Genomic DNA, 22,268 nt, shown 5'->3' with positions numbered 1-22,268 from the left:
CTAAAGGGTGGTGAGGAGGCATGGTAGTCGCTGGCTGATATGCTCTCCCTCCCCTCACTCAAACCCTCACTTGTGCATGGGGAATACAGTGGATTCTGTCGGTTCTTTTTTTTTTTTTTTTTTAATTAGCCATTCCCCCCTTTCTCAGGGCAATCAGGGTATCCATGTGTCATTTTAAGAGAACAAGGCTCTTCATCTTCAGGCAGGTGGTTTTAGTGATATCGATACCACTCCTCCAGGGGTGGCCCTTATAGCTTAAGCCAGTCTAAACATACTATTTATCTTCTGACCTTGCTTCAGAAAGAAGCACATATTCCAAGTGGCATTGCGGTGATGCAACCGAATGTTTGCTGGGGGTTTTGAGAAAAAGAGACCTTTTTTCCTTCTCCTCCCTAGGTGGTATCTCATGAGGGTGCGGTCTAGAACTGTGGTAGCCATTCTGCTCCTAGAAGGGGGAGCCTGGAACTTTCAAGTGGTGGGAAGGAGTTCTCTACATGGAGATTGAGGATAAAGCCAAAATGACTAAAGGCAGAGAGAATAAATGGAGAGAAGTTGGGTTCTTATAACGTCATATGAGCAACTTGATCAAACCTCACCTGAAGCTGCATGGGGTTTTTTATGTCAATGGATTCCTTTTCTTATTAAACCAATTTGAAGTGATTTTTGGTTATTTGCTGTGACACGATGCCTGACTGATATGAGATGACCCCTGAACACCTAATCTTGAAAAAAGGAGACTTTTGACTAGAGAAGAATGGGTTGAAGGGGTAGTCTAACAATAGTAACAGTTTGACTCAGAAAAAAATGTATGAGGCACCTGGTATGTTCTGGAAACTGCTCAGAGCTTCACTGATTTATCACAAAAGCAAATGAGGTTGGTGTTACAATTATCTCATTTTATTTATTTTTAAAAATTTTATTTATTTATTCATGAGAGATACAGAGAGAGAGGAACAGAGACACAGGCAGAGGGAGAAGTAGGCTCCATGCAGGGAGCCTGATGTGGGACTCGATCCCAGGACTCCAGGATCACACCCTGGGCCAAAGGCAGACGCTCAACCACTGAGCCACCCAGGCGTCCCCTGATTATCTCATTTTAAATGAAGATGCTGAAGCTCAGAAGGATGATGTGAATTGTTTAGGGTTGCACAGCTGGGAAATGGACTGGACAGGCCCAGCTGCCCAGGAATACCCTCTTCTCATGCTGCCAGGCAGACAGCTGAACAGAAAAGGGTATGAACTGAAAGACCACGGTCAGAGGAGAGTGGGACCTCTCAACTATACAGTGATGAGGCGAAGATGGTCAGGCAATGATGCTAAGAAGCTGCTGGGACTCAGTGGCAGACAAGGTTTGGTTGCACCCATTATTAGCATTCAATGGTTCCCGTGTCGTTCTGAGGTTCCTCATCATCACTACCAATAGAGCTATGCCCAACCACTGCCCAGGTTCAAATCAGGCTATACTGTCAAGATATTCATAATCTATTTATTCATGCAGCAGCCACTGGAGTATCTATGCCTCAAGCACCCTTCCTGGTGAGCAAGGCAGTTGAGGTAACCACCCATGTGGACTTTAACAGTTGAGTTGGGAAAGACATCGGGGACAAATAATAACACCTGAAGCAAATGAGTACATCTGTAAATAATTATCATGTGTGGCAATAGCACCAACTGTGCAAAGGGCTATCTATAAGAGACAAGAACAGAGAGTTACAAAAAGAACAAGGAGGAAACCTGCTTTCGATAGGAAGGGTGTGTGCAAGTGTGTGTGTGGGGGGGGCTAAAGCCTCTCCTTGGAAGTGTGATTTAAGCAGAGGCCTTGAAGTTTAAATGCGCAGGCGCATTCTATTTTTTTTTAAGATTTTATTTATTTATTCATGAAGATAGAGAGAGACTGAGGGGCAGAGACACAGGCAGAGGGAGAAGCAGGCCCCCTGCAGGGAGCCTGACTTGGGACTCGATCCCAGGTCTCCAGGGTCACACCCTGGGCCAAAGGTGGCGCTAAAGCGCTGAGCTACCCAGGCAGGTGCATTCTAAGCAGAAGGAACCGCACGTGCAAAAATAGGGAACTGGATTTGCATGTTTAAGGAACTGAAAGAGGACAGTTACTGGGTGAGAGGGCAGGCCGGAGCTGGAACTTGCAGGGTCTTGAGGTCCCCATTGGGACTTTTTAGTTCTCATTTTGTCATTCCCTCTTGAATGTTTCCTGACAGTCCTCCTGGGGAGCGGGGGGGGGTGGGGGCAGACCACACGCAGGGAATAGCGATACGGTGACTAGTCGTGATGATGAGAGTGAATGCCTAATACTTACCGAGGACTTACCACTTACTATTAGAACTCTTGTCCAAGATTGGAGGACGAGTCTCCTGGATGTAGGCAGCTAGTTGAGAAGTTCCCAACCTGATGGATCAAAAGAACCTCATAAGGAGTTAAAGCCAGACCCTTGGGGATCCCTGGGTGGCCCAGCGGTTTAGCACCTGCCTTAGGCCCAGGGCATCATCCTGGAGACCTGGGATCGAGTCCCACGTCAGGCTCCCTGCATGGGGCCTGCTTCTCCCAATGCCTGTGTCTCTGCCTCTCTCTCTTTCTATCATGAATATATATATATATATATATATTTAAAGCCAGACCCTTCTCCTAGAGATTCGGCTTCGGCAGGTGCCACCCTCCCGGAATTCGTTTTTAACCACGTTGACAAACACCAGCCTACAGCAGCGTGGTGCAAGAGCTTTTTTTCCCCCTTCTTTTTCCTAGACAGGTCCTGGTTTGGGTCGGTGGCCGCTTCACTGCTTTTGCAGGTGTGTCACCTCGTGCAAACTGCGCCACCTCTCTGGGCGTCAGTCTCCCCTTCTGACACACGCAGCTCACGACAGCCCTGGCGCTCATGTGCAGCGGAGGTGAGCTACGATTCCAAGGGAGCGATGATGACAGTAACAGGGTGATGGTGAAGATGCCTCATGATCAGGGCTCCTGGGTCACAGTGGGGGGGGGGGGGCTTGGAGGACTGTCCTGAGACAGGGCCTAGCGCTTCGGACCTCCCCCCCCCCACCCCGCCTAAGGTAGGGTTGTTGGATGAAATGCAGGAGCTCCAGTTAAAGTGGAATCTCAGATCACGAAAACAATTTTAGGGTAAGTATATCCCAAATGCTGCGTGGGCTATACTTACGCTGAACCATCATTCCTCGTGCGTCTCAAATTCCAACTTAACTGGGCGCCCCGTGTTTGCACCTGTGAAACCAGGGCAGGCCGCCTGCGGGGGAGCTGGAGGGGGGTGAGGAGGGAAACCCCGCGGCCGCCCCCCGCAGCCTGAGCTGCAGAGCATCCCCCGCGCGCCTGCATCCAGGCCCAGGTCCAGGTCCAGGCGCCTCCGCTCGCCAGGCGCCGCAGTCGATCCCAGAGGGGCCGCTCGCGCTTCCGCCTCGCCCAGGCAGCGCCAGCGGCGCCCCGAGCGGCCGCGCCCCGAGCAGAGGGCGTCGCCCGGAGCGGGGCCACACGGGCCCGGCGGTTGGGGCTGTAGCGGCGTCCTGCCGTTCCCTCCCGCGCCACTGTGTCCTCGGGGGGAGCCGGGAACCTCGCTCGCCATGTCGGCTGCGGAGGCGGGGGGTGTTTTCCGCAGAGCCCGGGGCAGGACCCTGGACGCGTTTCCCTCAGGTACGGCCGGCCTTCCGCCGGGGGAGGGGGAGGAGGGGAGGGGGAGGAGGGGGGACTTCGGGCTGCGGCACCTTCCGTCGGCGGAACCGTCGGCGCGGCCGCGCGCGCCTCCAGCCGGACGGCTTCGAGGGCTGCACCTGCCCCGCGGGCGGGAGCCGGGGACCGCAATAGCTGCCGCACCGCCCGCGCCCGGGCCTTCGAGGGGCGCGGCCGGAGAGCAGGTGTGCGGGCGGCGCGGCCTCGCCGGCCTCCGCATCCCCGAGAGAGACCGAGACAGGAGGCGATGCACTGAGGCAGCAAAGCGTGCTTCCCGGGCGCGCGGGCTGTGCACTTCGCTTGCCGGCGGCCCTGCCTTGCACGCGTGCCCCAGCAGGGCGGCTCGGCCTCAGTTTCCCCACCTGCAAACCGGGAAGAGCATCCTCGCTGTTGTTGCGCGCGGCTGTGCCCCTGCAGGCCCCCAGCCTGTATCTTAGGCTCCCGTCGTCCCGCTGGCTTCCTGCAGCATGTGGAGGGCGGGGCAGGGGGCAGGGTGCAGGGTGCAGGGTGCAGGAGCTCCGGAGGGGGTTTGCATTTACTCAGGCTCCTTGTAAAATGCAAAAATGTTACGTCGTTTTGCTTTTTTTTTTTTTTTTTTGATGCATGTATTTTCTTTTTATTTTAAAGATTTTTTTTTTTTAAATTGTTTATTCATGAGACACAACACAGGCTGAGGGAGAAGCAGGCTCCATGCAGAGAGCCCGATCCCAGGACCCCGGGATCACGCCCTGAGCCAAAGACAGGTGTGCAACCGCTGAGCCACCCAGGTGCCTCTTTTCTTTTTAGCTAAATTCAATTTATGAGCATACTTTCTGATGAAGGGTATTCTTGTAATCCAACCTCTGGACCCACTATATACTTATGCAGGTGAGGTGCTAAGTGGATGTTAGCCCTGGGGGCCCAAGGCAGGAAGCTGGCACATTGCTTGTTGCTTGGTCCTCTTAGGTTTTTTGCTGCCTGGAGTCAGGCTCCCCTCCCATGCACTCACCAGTTTTGTGAGCCACTGCTCCCCACCCCCCCACCCCATGGTGCCCTGCATGGTCTGGTGGGTGCGCTCACCTTTCTTGCTTCATGCATGTCGTCCTGACCTCTGCCCCGTTCTGCTGCCACACGGGTTTTCTCCAAGGGCTTTCTTTTCTCCAGCTCCCATCGCTAGTAGCTGGGCTGGTGGAGCCTGGCCCTCTCTTTCTGAGCTTCCAAGCTGTATATAAAGTTCAGTCACTTTCTCAGGGTCAGGTTTTCCCTTGGCTAGCCTATTTTTTTATTCTTTTCCGAAGACTTTATTAGAGAGAGGAGAGAGAGAGAGAGAGGCAGAGGGAGAAGCAGGCTCCATGCAGGGAGCCCGATGGGGGACTTGATCCCAGGACCCCGAGATCACACCCTGAGCCAAAGGCAGATGCTCAACTGCTGAGCCACCCAGGTGCTCTTGGCTAGCCTATTTAAAATACGTTTCTCCTCAAGATTTCAGCCCTAAAACCTTGTTCTTTTCTTCTTTGCAGCTCTTGGTGAGGAGTAGCAAGGTTCTGGAAGACTGTGTTGGGGCCAGAAATGTAGCTGTGGCAGGTTTTAGAAAACATAGTTGGCCGTAGTGCCCATCTTCTAAATAGTTTGATAGGACTTTTTTGCCCAACGTGAGGTTTGGGATTTATCCATATTGGTGTCAGAAGCTCTAGTTCATGCACTTTCCTCCTGGGCAGTAGTCCATTGTACACGTATCTACTGTATACATTCCGTTGCTGAGTATCTTCCCTGAGGAAGGGGTGTGTTACCTGATTGCAGGAGGATGACTATAAAGGGAGGAAAGAGCATCGTGGATGGTGGATGGAGCAGGTGTAAAAATCTGCGGCCTGGCGGGATGCGAAAGGGAAGAGTGGGGGCTGTGGTGTTCTATGAGAAGGAGGATGGTGGTGGGCAGGGTGGGGGGATAAGTAATTGAGGACTTTGGTCTTTACCTAATAGCATCAAAGAGTTTGAAGCTGCATGTGTGAGGAAACAAGGACACTGATCAGATCCCCTTATAACCCTCATACACTCGCTCCTCAAAGCCCCCTTCAGAATTAGCGAAAGCGCCTGGCAGGGGAACCGAAGAGTGCTGTCTTAGTCCATTCAGGCCGTCGTAACCAAGCACTGTGGACTGGGTGGCGTATAAACAACAGATGCTTCTCACCGTTCTGGAGGCTGGAAGTCCAGGATGAAGGTGCCAGCGGGATGCGAATGGGCGCAAACCTTGCTGGTTCACAGACGACCATCTTCTTGCTGTGCCCTCGGGGGAATCGGGGAATGAGCACCCTGGGGTCTTTTCCAAAAGGCATTAATCTCATCACTCAGCCCTACTGACCTCATCACCCCCCCACACACACCCTCCCCCCGCCCCCCGCCCCCCCCGCCCCCCCCCCTGTGAGGCCCCCGCCTCCACATACCATCATGTTGGGGTTTGGGTTTCAACATGAAACTTTGGGGGGCATACAACACTCAGTCTGTGGTAAGCACTTTAAGACTTTCCCCCCTGGTAATTTATAGGAGTGGCAGTACGATGTGCACTTCTTCCGGGAGTATTGTACGTGAAGCTTGGCCTCAGGCATCCGTTCCTTGTTAACACAATCTGCGAGGCTGTTTGTAAAACAGATGTTTGTAAAAAGTAAATTGTACACGTCTCATTTGAGAAAGGTGCACATTCCTCAGGCATGTTCAAATATTCATTTTAATTAGGCAAATTGATAATTATATTTCCTCGACACATACACCCTAATCAAGGCTACACTTTATCCTAGCAAATAATTGTTTTTCTGAAAAGTTCATGACATCAGTTTTGAAGAAATTCTAAAAAGGAGAGCTATCAAGGTAAAATCGGTTTTAAAAATTACCCATGTTTATTTGTTTTCAGGTCCTAAGCTGTTCTTTTTTCCAGTTTTATTTTTACCACCAGAATGTTCCCCCTGCCCCCTTAGAGGATAGGACTCTTTGGTGGTTTTCTTAAAAAGATGATTTCCCTGGACATTTTAAATCTCTGCAGCTGTTTCAGAGGAGCTGAAACAGCTCCTCACCAGTCCTGAATATTTCTCGGTCGCCTCTGGAAACCCTCTCACATGGCAGAATATAAGTGGAGCACCCAAAAAAAATAACTTGCCCCATCTCTTCCAGGTCTCACCTAAGGCCTCTTCTAGAACTACTAGACCTGAAAATGTTTATTGAGGTCTGAATGGGGTCTTGAAAATATTGTATTGGAAAAATTCGAACAGATCAGTGAAGAAAATGAAATAAATGCTTTTAATTATGTCATACGTCCAGGCCAAACCAGTTATCTCTTATTTAAGAAGGGCTCCTGTGCATAAGACAGGAATTTTGATTATTTATCCCCTCCTCATTATTATCATCATCATCATCATCACAAAATTAGTGTGTAAAACATTCTCATCATAACAAGTCTAAGAGAAAAAATGAGCTTTTATTTTTGAGTGTCGCTTTTCTATATTTTAGTGACTTTATCGAGATACCATAGGATTGACTCATTTTAAGTTCACAGTTCAGTGATTTTTAATAAATTTACAGTGGTACAGTGTCAGGGTTTTAGAACCTTTCTGTTTCCCAAAAAAAGAAACTTTGTGCCCATTTACAGTCTGTTCCTGTTTCCACTCCTCAGACAGGCAACTACCAATTTACCTCCATAGCTTTGCCTTTTCTGGACATTTCATATAAATGGAATTACAATCTGTGTTCTTTTATGACTGGCTTCTTAGCATAATCCTCAAGATTCTCTTATGTTGGGCAGATATCAGCACTCTGTTCCTTTTTACTGAATTGACATTCCATTGTGTGGGAAATCATATCTTGTTTATCCAAGTACGTATTGATGTACATTTGGACGTTGGCAGATGTTTCCCAAATGAACACTGGCTGTTAGGAATAAAGCTGATGTGAACATCCACATTCAGATCTTTGTATGGACATATGTTTCATTTCTCTTGGGTATATGCCTAAGATTGGAATTGCTGGGTCATATTAGTACATTAGACATTTTGAGGAACTTCCAAACTGTTTTCCAAAGGAGCTGCGCTATTTTACGTTCACATCACCAAGATATATGAATCCACACCTCCTTATATCCCTGCCAACGCACTTACCACTTGTCGTATCTCTCTTTTTTTATTATAATCAACCATATGGGTGTGAATTGATATCTCATTGTGGTATTGATTTACATTTTCTTAAAGGCTAATGATGTTGAACATCTTTTCCTGTGCTGACTGGCCATTTGTATATTTTTGAAGAAATATCTTTTCGGGTCCTTTGCCCCATTTATAATTGGGTTGTGTTTTCATTGAGTTGTTACAATTCTTTATATATGTTGAATATAGATCCCTTATCAAATCCATGGTTTGCAAATATCTTCTCCAATTCTGTGGATTCAAATATCCAATTCTGTGGATCCTCCTTTCCCTTGCTTGATGATAACCTATGCAGCATCAGAATTTTTAATTTTGATGAAGTTCCAAATTATCACCTTTTTCTTTTATCATTTGTGCTTTTGATGTCCTAAGAGACCTTTGCCTAACCCCAAATCGTGAAGATTGACTTCTGTGTTTCTTCTAAGAGTATTCTAGTTTAAACCACTACATTTAGGTGTAGGTCCATATTGAATTAATTTTTATGAATGGTGTGGGGTAAGGGTCTAATTATTAGAAAAAAGATTTATTTATTTATTTTTTACTACAGTAGAAACCTAGTAGTTGGTCAAAAGAAAAAATGAGCTGAAGAGGGGAATTTAAAAAAATACACATTCTTTTAACATTTATTTTTAATGTAATCTATAAATGTACATTCATTTACCATTCTTTTGAGGTCGGGCCAAGGACTTGTCTTAGAGTATTGGGTTTACTGATGGGCCTGCCATGGAGTCTTTCTTGCATAAACAACACCCATAATGAATCTTTTCCAGTTTGGGTTTTTTCCAGTGGAGTAGTCAGTTAAAAATCACTTGGAAAGCACTCCAAGTAAAGGATTCTAGGTTTATACTTTCTTTTTCCTCTAATCTTTTACACTTGTCTCCACAACACCTAATTCAATAGTACTTTATTTTGGCCAGCCTGCCTTTTATTGAGTGTTCCCGAAGCATCTGTCTTAGTTTTATTGGAAGCGGCCCTTTTTACTATTCATATTTCTCTGGTTTACATGTTTAATTAAGTGATTTAAAAGTAAGTGCTAGCTTGAACACTTTCGGGGACAACTGATGGATGTGCTGAGCTGAACCCTTGAGGGACTTTGGGCAATAGTCAGTGCCTTTGCGGAGGGCATGGAGAGTGTTGGTAAATCTGTGGGTTTGGTAAGAGAGCATCTCTTTCACAGAGAGGACTAACTGGCAGCTTTTTATATTTGTGAAGTATGTGATTTTTTTGCCAAACCCTCCCAATTAGTTACAGGTGATAGCATGGGGCCCTGGCAGCTGGAGACTCCAGGAGCTCAAGAACTGCTGTCAGCCACAATTAGGACTGAGTCCATTATGTAGCCAGACAGTCGGGAAATATTTGTTGAGTGAAAGAATGCCCAAAGTTGCCATGTACCATTGTTTAAAAGAAAAAGAAAAAACGTAATCATGCTAATGCTGTAGGTCCTCATTTGTAAAACGGAGGCAGAGTGTTGGCTACAGCTGTCTTAAGATGAGCTGTGGTGATGGATGCAGTGGCTTCATTTACCCGAGGGTGCTGAGATGCTTCAGGATTTCAGGTCCTAAATCAGGAGGTGGGAGGGCCAGGAAGGGAGCACAGCTCTCCTGGCATCCAGTCCTTTGACCTGGCCACCAGCACATACTGGAATAGGACAGAACTCTTCGTTTGCTCCCCAGAATGCTCCTTCTCCTGTCTTGCCCTCCCACTCCTGTTCAGTCAGGAGCCCAGGAGTCAATCCTGATCTCTCCTCCTCCCATTCTCTCCACAGCCCCATCTCCCCAGCCTCCAGAGCTCGCCTTGGCTTTGTCCACCTGTTCCCTTCCCAGCTCCCACTGTGACCCCCAGCCCTGCATCTCTCACCTGGACTGTTCCAGTAGCCTTCTGTGTCCACTCTTGCCCCGCCAGTCTACTCCCTGTACGGCATTCAGAGCCATCTCTTTGAAACAAAAATTGGGCCTGTCATCCCTTGCCATAGCTTTCCTCTGTCCCTCTCCTTCTCTCTCTAGGGTCTGTCATTCTTCTGGTATCACTTTATTTTTTATTGATTTTTATTTTTTTAAAATATTTTATTCATGAGAGACAGAGGGGTAGAGACATGGGCAGAGGGAGAAGCAGACTAGCATTTTAGAAGAAACGTGTGCTCATTCTCCCACTCTCAGGGTCCTGTTATTCCCCTTTGCTCGTTCTTTTCCTTTACAACACTTATTACAATTTACATTTGTGTATTTATTCCTGTGACTTTCATGCCTTTTCATGCCCCTAGACTATAAATTCCTGGAGGGCAGGGAGCCCAGACTTAGGACAGTGTCGGGCAGTGGAGGCCACTCAGTGGCCATTTGTCATATAAGTAAACGAGTAAATACAATCACATTTCTCTGTATTGGCCTGACCAATTGCTTACACCATGAGTCCTCTGGACAAAACAAAACAAAAACCGAGATATTGAGTCAATTAATGAGATTCCTTGCAAACCACCCCAGGTGGTGCCGATGTCATGCATTCAAAGATACCTGTTTTTTTTTTTTTTTTTCCCCAAAGGTACCTGTTAAAGGAGCTTCATGTTATCAGGTGAGCCCTCTCTGGGCCACATCTGCCCTGAGGAAGGGGTGCCTTCTCCTCGCACCCAGGGCCTCTTTGCCCAGCCTTGCCCCCGCAGGGCACCTCTGCCCAGAGAGAGCGTCTTTTTCCACTTCTTCCCAAAGTACCACCCAGGGCACCAGCCACCTGCTTTTTTGGTATAGCAGCATGGGTAATGGAGGGAAATAAGTCCTAGCAAACATCTACCCCAAAAAGGCAAACCCCAAATGGAGTTCTGCTTTGGAAAAGTGAGAGAGGTTCAGGAAATGTCTTTTCCCCCCTGTAGCTGTTGTCTAGAACAGCATCAGGCAAAGCCAGTTAGGCTGAAAGCCACCTGGCCAAGGAGCCGGGCCTGTCTACCTTTTACTTCTCTGAAGGGTTGCAGATAAAGATTTTGGCAGGTCCTTTATCCCCGAATGGCAAGTTTGGCAGCCAAGCTATGACTCAGAAGCTTTTGTGTGTCTCAAAAACCACCTTTGGATGCATTTAGGCAAAGAAAAGAGAGATTGGATAAATTTGCTTTGCTACTTAGGAAAAGTAATATGGAAACTCTGAGGATAGTGCTGTCACAGTTAATTATTTCAGGGGAAGGGGGGCCTCAGAGGGCACTATTTACTTTAAATAGCTGGCACTTAGTCCGTTCACAGAGCTGTGCGACCGTCACCGCAGTTGATTTTTAGAACATTTTCATTACCCTAGAAGGAAACCCAGCACCCATCAGCCATCACCCCACCCGCCACTCCAGCCCTGGGCAGCCACTAAGGAATGGCACTATTATATGGAACATAAGTTCTGGCAGTTTTACAGTCGGGACACTTGGATCGTTAAACCAGAAAGAGTCCCAAGGTGGTGAAGATTGTTTTGCTACTGCTGTGGTTTTGTTGTTGTTGTTGTTTTTCACTACTAAGATAAGATTAGTCCCTGGAGAAGATGAGGGGTATTACTGCAGACATTTAGATTGTGATTCACTGTGCAGATGGCTACTGTGAGAAACTGCAAAAATTGCATCTCGTTGGCATTTGCTCTTTAGCCAGAAAGCCTCCAGACAGCTGTAAAGCTACCCATCTTTGCTGTTTTATAACCGACACAATATTCCCAGTATGTGAAGGGAAGAATGTTAAGATCAAAGCACGTAATTTGTACGTGTGTGTGCTTGCATGCGTATCTGTATCACCAAGTATATTCTGCGCCCCACCATGTACTATGGGGAATAAAGAAATGGGTACGGTTTGGGTGGCTTTGTCTCTGCTAAGAGAAGGGAAAGAGTTACTGTAAGTAACAGGATCACAGAAGCTCACACTTGGTGTGAGCTTTGGCTACTGTGCGCCAAGTGCAAATGCTTTATATGTATTCACTCAGTCACTGTTCATGACAACCCTTCTGAGGTAGGGTTTACTTTATGGCTGAGGACACTAAGACTCAGATTAAGAACTTGTGTTATGTCGCATGGTTGGTAAAGGGTGGAACTGGGACTTGAGCCTGGCATGCAAGCCTCAGAGTCTAGGCTATACTAGGACCCGGTGAGGGCTTTGGGAGACATGTCTTGGCATGATCTACCCCCTACCTTACATTCAAATGCCTCCAGGGTCAGGGTCTGGTCTTTGCTGTGCCCTCCGCCTGGGGTGCATCCCCACAGCCACCCTGTGCCTGGCTCTCATGTTGCCTCACTCCAGCCTCAGCTCCCACCCACCAGTCACTCTGTCCATGATCACTGTGATTCCTTCTGCAGTAATGATGAGCACAGTGTGTAGTCAGCTTAGTTGTTGATCTGTTTGTCATCCATCTCCCCACTATTGTGTAAAGTCTTAAGGAATGGGACCTGTGGTTTTGCTCACTGTTGAATGTCCAGTGACTAAAGTGTAGTGCCTGTCACATAGCAGGTACTCAGAACAAACTTGCTGAAAGAGGGAAGAAGGAAGAGCTCCATATCCTTGCAGGGGAGGGAGGTAGGTGCTGGGCTGGGCTAGGAAGGGTAGGTGGAGTCTCAGCAGGAAGAGTTAGGAGAGTGGGGAGCATCCTCTAGAGGAAGCAGTGGGAAAGGTTGCATGTGTTGAGCAGATTATGGTCCCTTTGGAGGGATCCTGTGGCATGTTTTGGGGAGAGTTTCTCAATCTCTGCATTGACATTATGAGCTAGACTGTTGGCTGTGGGGCCACCCTGTATAATCTGGGATGTTGAGCAGCATCCTTAGCCTCTATCCACTGAATGCCAGAAGCACTGTGACCCTCCCAGCGTGACATCCAAAAATGTCTCCAGACATCAAATGTCCGTCCCCTGGGGGTCACAATCATCCCTGGTCAAGAGAGCCACCAGTCTAATGGGAACAGTAATCAGTATAGCTAGAAAAATTTTGCACTACATTTTAGATCCAAGTGCCAGAATGAACAAACATCCGTCAACATCTTGGTTTATCCCTTCACCAAATGTTTACTGAATGCCTCTCTCATGCCAGTGACCCAGTGATACATGCTGACAATATACTGGAAAGGAAACGTGAACATGGGTCTTTACTTATGGAAATTAGAGTGTAGTGACCCTTCAGCAAGGGAGTTTGATGATCAGGACAAGGGTTGTAGGAAGTCACAGTAGCAGTGATTGCTTGCAGTGGATCAGAGTAGGGAGCATTGCGTGGAGCTGCTCTGGTAGCCCTGGGTGGGAGTGGTGGAGCACTGACCCAAGGTGATGGGGCTGTGGAGGTGAAGGAGGTACTGTAGAGCACATGCATCCACCGGGTGGGCTAAATGGACCCAGTGACACACAATCCTGTCATCTGTAAACTGGTGAACTGGGGACCTTGTTGGCAGACTCAGGGCCATCAGGAAAAAGAGGCCAATCTTAAAGGATTTGCTTGTGGGAGTGTTGTAAGGTGCAGATGGGATGAGCTGGGACCTTGGACATACTCAGGAAAGCAAAACCACTACTCTGCTCACTTTTTTAGTTAATTCTGCAGCTTTCTAGTCAAATGGAGAAATGTGGCCCCTGTGGTCCCAGTTCATGTATAATTTTGATTCGTCAGAGAAGTTAACAGGAGTGCAAACACTGAACTTTTAAACATTCTTACAGTGTAGTGATACACTGTTGTAATGATTGGGGCCTTGTTCACCAGCCTGCTCATCAGACTTCTTAATAAATATCTTCCCAAAAGCAAAAGAGATTTGGGAAATGAGACTTAGCTTTATTAGAATTAAACTGAGAGCTATTTATCATTGTATTCCGCCTTGAACCATTTGAAGTTGCCTGTACAGTAACAAGTTTGGCACATCGGGAGAGCACACGCTGTTAGTGTATTAGGTGTTAATTAATGGCATGACTGATTCCTATAGGCCTTTTCCTAGCTGAGTGATGAAAATAGTAATTCATTTGCTTTTGGGGGTGCATTTATTATAATTAGTCATTGATGAGCTAGTAATAGCGAAAGGATCGATGAAATTTCTAATTCTTGGTATATGTTAAAAAGTCAGCTTTCAATACGAGTTGACATACATGCCTGAAAGGTATAATAAAAATGAGGGAGAGGAAATGTATTGACAGAGACAGATTTAAGAAAACATTTAGTTCCTGATATTAATGGCAAAGAGTCCTTGCAATCTGAATATTTGTCTTTCAGGCAGGATATTGGCACGTAAACAGTTGCATAGGAAGGATTAGTGGTAAGGCTTTGTGTGAGTTTTTAAAGGTTTTTAAGATTCTTCTATGTGTGCAGTCGCTTTGTACCCAGTAATGCTTAAAGAAGATTCACAGGCCTTTACTGTCTATAGTTTAATACCACACAAATCCACAGTCCTGTTATTCCTCAGTTTTGAAAGATGGTGGTTTCTGTGACAGTCTCTATCAGCTAAAATCTGTAAATGGCCAAATCCTGAACTCTCTGTATAATGGATGAATCAGATTTCTCTCTAAGGCCAATATTTCCTTTATAGAAATATTTTTTTAATTAATTAAAGATTTTAAGAACTAAATTTTAAAATTAATTCGATTCAGGCTGTGGTACCTTAATAAATTATGGTAACACAGAGCTTGTTTTTTTCTGACATACCATTTGGACAGATTTTGGCACTCCCAGCTAGCTAGGTCTTCTCTATAATCTCACCTGTGTGACCCCTTGCCCTGAAGTCAGGGCTTTGTGGCATAATAGGCCTGGTTCGGCCTCTCAGCCCTTTGTTAGACCTTGAGCAAGTTATGTGACCTTGACCTTGCTGGGTTTCTTCTTCTGCACCTCTGAGCAGAATGGAAGAGTTATCATAGATTTGGGCTTGTCACTGCCCATGTGCACAAGGGCCAGATGGTGAATGGGACCAAGTGTGGACCATGGTGAATTTGAGACCACACGTCCCCTTTGAGGAGCAGCCACTGCTTAGCCCAGCTAGTCAGCATATTCCAGTTGGGCCTGATTTGGCTAAATTTTCCAAGAGCATCTAGAAAATCAGGTATCTGTATGAAACTCATGAATTTAAAGTGTCAGCAACAGATTCAAAATTTTATAACTACTATGTGGGCCAAACAAAATACACCTGCTAGGCAGACCGCATCCAGAGACCTGGAGTTTGTAATTCCTGGAGAAGATCACCAATTAGCATCCCATAGAAGATAGATGTCCTGGGCTCTAGCCTATACCCTGAATCAGCCCGGTGCTATTGGCAGGGACTGTGAGCATCACAGCCTACTGGGGAAAAGCTCTGGGCCTTGCCAGAATTATCTTTGTGTACACTTATTTACCAAGATGTTCCTTTCAAAGGAAACTTTTTGGAGATAAAAATGTTTTTATGGAGGTGGATAACTTGCAGGCAGCCCAAGGCACATTCCATCTCCTTTATGGCTCTCCCCTCTGCAGGCCAGCCCAGTAGCACTGAGATTCTGAACAATGGAAGCCACTGCTCATTAACTGTGTGATCTTGAACTTGAGCCATAACTAAGATCCCTAGCCAGGCCTCAGTATCCCTCGTTGGTTAAATAAGGGGTTAAGTAATTCTGCAAATCCCTCCCACACTGAAAATTTCCATTGCTGTAGTGGGAAAAGGTTGGCTTCTGTGAGGTAACCTTTCAGCCGCCCTGGGATGGGGCTGCAATAAATGGGCCCACTCAGCTCAGTACAGGAGGGTCAGGTCTAAGTGGTGTGGTTAAGTATGTGAGGCTAGGCTTTAATAGTCCCCCCTGTGGCAGAGACTCTCCGTTGGTTCCAGGGGTCCCCGCCTCCGAGTATTTATAGCCTGTGTGATCCTCTGCTCTGTAGTCTGGGCTGGCCTAGCAACTTGATTATAATGAATTGAATACAGCAAAGTGATGGGATCTCACGTCCATCGCCATATTATGTAAGATTATAACTGCTCTTTGCTAGCAGACCCTCTCCCTCACCGTCTTTGATGAAGCCAGTTTCCATGTTACGAGCTGCCATGCTGGAGGGGCCCTCATGGCGAGGAACTGAGGGTAGCTTCTGGACCACAGCCGGCTAGGAACCTAGTCAACTCCGTAAGTAAGCTTAGAAGCAGATTCTGTCCCATGTGATTCTTCATGTGAGACCTCAGCACTGGCAGACACTTTCATTGTGGCTTGTGAGAGACCGTGAGCAGAGAACTGTGCTCTAAGCCGTGCCCAAAGCCGTGCCCAGATCCCCAACCCACAGAAACTGAGATAGTACATGTGTAGTGTTTCAAGGTACTACCTTTGTGTTCCTTTGTTACAGTAGCAGTAGATTGCTAATACACCATCTCTGTGAATTTGTTACAAAAATTATATTGAAAAAGTTCAATTCATTGTGGAATTCTTATTTATAGAAGACTTAGGTCTTTTATAGAAGACTTAGGTGTTTTAGTCAAATACCTGCATACTTCATGGTGTATCAACAGTAAGCACCCTGTAGACATTATCAGAAGTTTGTGTCAAATGTTTCAAGATTGTAGTCTTGTTTTGGTACCACCTATGTCAGAAATGAGGTCTTAATTTAATCAGCCTCACGTTATCCTCTAATGCATTTATTCTTCAAGTACTTAGTTTATCTCAAAATTTGATCTTGGCTTTATCATCGTCCCTAATTAGGGTCCCTGACTGCATTCTTTTATCAATTTTGGAAGTTACCTGGGCTGGACACAGACAGGGACCTAAAAATGAAAAGGAAAATATGCAAGAGAAAACTAAAAGCAAACAAACAACAACAAAAAAACCATCAGTAGGAAAATATGCAAAATAACAACCAATCCTCTAAGCCATTATTTCAATTTAGGGAAACAAAAATCACTTTGCACCTGTTTCTGATCAAACACGTTTAGGCAGTTCCTTGATTAGTTACAGGTCAGTGCTTTTCAAACTTGAATTTGCATACGGATCATGTGGGGATCTGTTAAAATGCAGACTGTGCCTCAGTAGGTCTGGGCTGGGCTTGAGATGCTGCCTTTCGAACAAGCTCACAGGTGGTGATGCTGATGCTGGTTCAGGGGTCACACCGTGAGGCCCAAAGTGTAGGCCCAGCCCTGCTTTTCATGCCCAGGGCAGCATGCTTCATTGGTGCCCTCCTATCATATGCACCAACCCCCCGCTCAAGTTTCACTTCCAGCAATTCTCCTTTTTTTTGAGGGGGGGGGTGGTTATCAGGCATTTACCATTTAACTAAGCAGTCCCACAGTTAAATTCTTTGACTAGGAAAATAAAAAAAAAAAAAAAAAAAAAAAAAAAAAGCTCCCTGGATGCCAAAGTGGTGTTTTTTTTTTGTTTTTTTTTTTCTTCAATAATAAAAAGTGCTCTGATTCTGTATTGAGGTGCTTTAGGAGTGAACCTTGGTATATCTGAACTTCTGGGGCTCGAACTGCCAGAACAGTGTTTTTTAGGGAATCTAAAGAGAGCAGCTGGACTGTGCCGAGGTCAGACACGTGCTCTGGCTGGCAGGAGATGGCATGGCAAGCTCTCCCTGGCTCTTGTAGATGTTAGCTAATACCTGTGTCTTGCCCTGGGCGTGACTTTGGACTTTGGCAAAATAGTTTAAGGCAAGCATTGTTAAGTATTCACTTTCTCAGTGTTTTGAAGGATGGGGGAGGTATAAATTTACAAAAGATTCCTCCCTCTGCAACTAAGCATCATAAGTCTCAAATTCAGCCTTAGTTAAGATGAGACTGAAGACGACAAGCTTCTGTAGCAGAACTTTAAGAGGACCCAGGTGCTTTTGAGAAGGCAGAGGTTGAAGTCAAATTGTTCTTATTATATATATAAGGCAGGTGGAATAGTGATATGTGAGCTGTCATTCATTTCAGGTCAAATCTATTTATTTTGTACCTTGTCATCGTAAAGTTGAGATTCCATCTAAGATTTTACTAAGTAAACAAATAATAATGAAAGATTTATTTTAATACCTCCAAGGACTATTGACTTTTTGAGATGATGACTATTTGTTGTAGGAAACTATATTGGTTAAAATGTTTGCTGTAGAAAACTGTTTATAAATTCTGTTTGTTATGGAAGATTGATTTATGCGCCAACCTTGGGATGACGATCACCTCCCTGATCTGATTCTGATTAATTTGCCCAGTTTAAACAGCTCTGCAAACTGCCTCAGAAACAGGAATGTCGTTAAAAGCATTCAATGTAGAAAGGTTATTATTCAAGTAAAATAAATGAATGATGCCAACAATTAATTTTAAAACACAAATTGGAATCTCATTTTTCTTTTTTATTTTTAAACGACACCAGCCTTCAACCCTTGAAGAAGTCTTGCTGACTCTGTATCTTTAATGCCTGATCCCTCAGTATCTATTATCACTTTATAGCAGAGCATCCTGAAATTTGGCAGCTTGAAACAACAAACCTGTGCTGTGTCACAGATTCCTTCTGCTGCAGAGTCTCCCACAGGGTTTAGGCACCATGTCAGCTGGGGCCATGGTCTCATCTGACAGTCCAGCTAATAAGGGAGAGTCTTTTCCAAGTTTACTCATGTCATTGTTGGCAGGATTTCACTCCTTTTGGGTTGTTGCATGGAGGGTCTCCACTCTTCACGGGCTTTTGCCTCCATTCCTTATCATGTTGGCCTCTCCAATAGGTGGGTCACGGCACGGCAGCCTTTTACCTGCAGAGGGAGGGCTGTGTGTGTGTGAGAAAGAGAGAGATGAAAATCATGGTCTTTTTCTAGCCTAATCTCTCTCTTTTCTTTTTTTTCTTTTTTTAATACTTTGGACACATCTGCATTTTATTTATTTATTTTTAAAGATTTTATTTATTTATTCATGAGAGAGGCAGAGACACAGGCAGAGGGAGAAGCAGGCTGCATGCAGGGAGCTGATCCCATGGGACTCGATCCTGGGTCTCCAGGATCACACCCTGGGATGAAGGCGGCACTAAACCACTGAGCCACCCGGGCTGCCCTTTTTCTTTCTTTTTGACCATTTTTATTGAGGCATGATTAACATGTAAAAAGCTGTATATATTTAATGTGTACAACTCCATCAGGAGTTTGGGGATAAGTAAACACCTGTGAAACCATCACTACCATCAAGGTCATAAACATACCATCTCTTTCCAGGGGTTCCTGTCACCCCTTTATCATCATCATCATCATCATCATCATTATTTATGTGTGTGGTAAGAGCACTTGACATAGATTCCATCTTCTCAGCAAATTGCAAGTATACAATACAGTATTGTTAGCTGTGGGCATTCTGCTGTATAGTAAATCTCCAGAACTTCTTGTAGAACCAAATCTTGTAGAACTAAATCTTTATGCCCTTTGACCAAGGGATCTTTGGGACCTTTTTGGTATTCTTTCTGCCACACGTAGTAAGGGCTCAATAAATACAAGTTCACGTCTGTTATTGTGCTAGACAGCTGTCCTTAACACTGAGATGCATATTTCAGGGTTTCATGCACTCCTTGTTCAGATTGAGTTCAGGGCAGCCCTGCTGATGCAGCAGTTTAGCGCTGCCTGCAGCCTGGGGTGTGATCCTGGAGACCCGGGATCGAGTCCTACGTCTGGCTCCCTGCATGGAGCCCGCTTCTCCCTCTGCCTGTGTCTCTGCCTCTCTCTCTCTCTGTGTTTCTATGAATAAATAAATAAATCTTTGAAAAAAAAAAAAGATTGAGTTCAAGTTGGTTGTGATTTGATTGAGCAGCTAACAGTCTCTGAGCTGTGGGTCAAGAACTGGTGGAGTAACTTGCATATGCAATTTGTTCAATAAAGTATGTGCAGGTAGTTCACACACTTGCATTTGTAAATTCTGAAAAAGCACTTGAGAAGGAAGGGAGTCCTAAAGCCAGAGGTCTGCTCTAAGATGACAGTAAGCAAGGCATGGTGGGCAGAAGGGTGGTGACCATATTTAGAAAGGTTAGCCTGGCTCCTTGCCAGTAAGCTCTCAGCATAGATGATTCGCCTCAGAGAGAGGCTTCCCTGTGCATCTAGTTGAAATTAGCCATCACTTCTCACTTCACCCTCCTAGATCTGCTGCTCCAGCTCCATTCCCTGCTCATTTCCTTGTTCCCCCATGAGGACTAAGCCCCAGGAAAGCTGGGCCTTGTCTGTCTAGGTCCAGCCGTGTATGGTCATCACCACGTATGGGGGCTGACAGATGGTAGGCTCTCAGTGAATACTTATCAATTCAATGAATGAATTGAACACAGAGACATGAAATGACTCCAAGGAGCTTTTTGGAAATCGTAATATCTTCATGACTTCCAAAGGAAATGCCACTTAACTCAGTTAACATGCAAAATATACTAATTTGTTAAAAAGAAGAAAACAGTCTCAGGATTGATTGTGGGCTGGTTTTCTTCCTGCCAGTGATTGCTGGTGGCTGTTAGGCCAGTCATGTTCCCTTTTTGGGCCTCAGTTCTCATTGGATAAATGTCGGGGCTGTAAATTGGGGGTCTTCAGACTGCCCTGTCCTCAGATCCAGCTTAGGCAGAGGAGGCTCTCTTTTTCAATGTTGGTCTACCACACAAGATTTTGTTTGAGGGGAAGATACTGTCCCCATGAAAAAAAAGTTTGACACCCACAGGGCTTCCATGCTCACTAATGGCCATTTTAGCTCTGCAAAAGCAAGTACTGGTTGCAGTCCTTCTGGCTAATACGGGTAGAGACCTGTGGCCCACCAAGTTTAGGATTATTGGAACTGATAGGAAGGACAAGCCTAATAATCCTGGTTCAAGTGACCCTTTGGTGCTTGGCCCTTTCCAAGACCATAAAGAATCCCCTCTCCCTTCCTTCTCCCTTACTGCCCCACCCCCAGCCTCATGCCTTGCTTAAGCCCACATTATGCTGCCTTTGAAATGTTAGCATTGATTTTTTTTTTTCTTCTCGTTGACTAACTCCTTTCAAGATTTCATTTCTGGCACTGCATTTCCTACCAGATAGCCGGAGCTTCCAGGCTCCAAGTTTTATAATTAAAATGCTGTCACATCCCCCGAAACAGTGCAAATTGTGCCATTAAATCTGGCATAAAAGATTTGAAAGCACTTCACCTAGTAATTTAAATATAATACTTCTGGCAGCTTTCAATTTCTGGTATTTTTAATTCTAATTAAAAAAACTATTATTGAACATTAATATCCTCTATACAGCGTGCTGTTGTGCCTCTGCGCTCCATTCTGGCCAGCTAGTTTTAAACAAACAGCTTGGCTGCGTGGCTGTTGCAGCCCACATGGTTTTTCCTGGCCTTTGGGAACCACCAGGTCCCAGGCATAATTAGTATAAATCAAAATCCTCTAGACTATGACAGGAAAATGGTATGTTTGAACAGCAGCTTATTAAAATGACCTACTTAATTTAAGAAAAATATTGTATCCACTTGCACGATAACCTGGATGCTTTCCCTGACAGATTTTATAATATTTCTTCCCTCTCCGTTTTGTTTTGTTCTGTTTTGTTTTTATAAGAAAAGGAAAGGGAATGGAAAGGCCCATTCTACTTCATCCAAGGAGCAGACCCACAGTTTGGACTAATGAAGGCCTGGTCCACTGGGGACAGCGACAGTGGCGGTGACGAGTGGGGCCAGGAGATCCGTCTAACTGAGCAAGCTGTGCAGGCCATCAACAAGTTGAAGCCCAAACCCAGATTCTTTGTTCTTTGCGGGGACCTCATCCATGCCATGCCAGGTAAGACTTGTGCTGTTGATGTGACCTTCTCTCCTCCCAGTCATGACTGCATTTGGGCAGAAAAAAGAAAAAAAAAAAAGATTTAGGAGACGTCTTTATTCAGTAATGGTGCATTCCTTCTCTCCATGGCTATTGGAGTACCCTTGAACATCAGAAAATGCACGCTCATTTTATATTTAGAATTTGGTGAGATTAATCACAGTAATTAGGCAGAGCTACAGTTCTGATGATCTGAACTTACTATGAAAAATGGAACAGATTCCCAAATGTCACCTTTATTTTCAGGGGACAAACTTGAACTGCTTCCAGATAACCATATCTATAAGTGCTATCTTCTCTTATTTCCTCTCTTCTTGCACTTTAATTTCTCCTGTATTTTTACTTTTTCATTTGCAAGCGACAGAAATCTAACTTAAACCAATTTTTTTTTTTAATTAAAGGTGCATATTCCTTTATGGGACTATAAAGTCCAGTGGCAGATCTGGGCTTCAGATATGGCTGGATCCAGAGGCTTAGGTTTTTATCAGGACTTGGTCTCTCTCACTCAGCCCTGCTTTCCTCTGGGTTGACTTCATTCTTATGCAGGCTCTCTCTAGGTTTCTGGGTTTACATCTTTGTCACAGAAACCACAACATATAGTGCCTTATTCTAGGTGGTCCAGTCAAAGTCCTTGACTGACTACTGTCCAGCTCACGTGGTCCCTTGTAGCCAGGGTGTGGGGTCATCTCTGCCGCAGCAGTGTGGTCTGAAGAGCAGGATGGTTCCCTTCAAGATAAG

The 22,268-nt window shown here is 45.5% G+C and overlaps 1 protein-coding gene across 1 annotated transcript in view; it reads left to right on the top strand.

Moving 5' to 3' along the window:
• The first annotated feature begins 3,455 nt into the window (after positions 1-3,455).
• Positions 3,456-22,268, top strand: part of CPPED1 (calcineurin like phosphoesterase domain containing 1) — a 99,820-nt gene continuing 81,007 nt past the window's right edge. The window contains exons 1-2 of the mRNA XM_055341329.1: positions 3,456-3,651; positions 21,273-21,491. Of these exons, the coding sequence (XP_055197304.1) occupies positions 3,582-3,651; positions 21,273-21,491 (289 nt within the window). The 5' untranslated portion in view covers positions 3,456-3,581. The remainder of the gene's footprint in view (positions 3,652-21,272; positions 21,492-22,268) is intronic.

The sequence above is a fragment of the Nyctereutes procyonoides genome, unplaced genomic scaffold (assembly GCF_905146905.1).
Source record: "Nyctereutes procyonoides isolate TBG_1078 unplaced genomic scaffold, NYPRO_anot_genome, whole genome shotgun sequence".
NCBI classification, from domain to species: Eukaryota; Metazoa; Chordata; class Mammalia; order Carnivora; family Canidae; genus Nyctereutes; species Nyctereutes procyonoides.
This window is presented reverse-complemented; position numbering and strand designations above follow the sequence as displayed.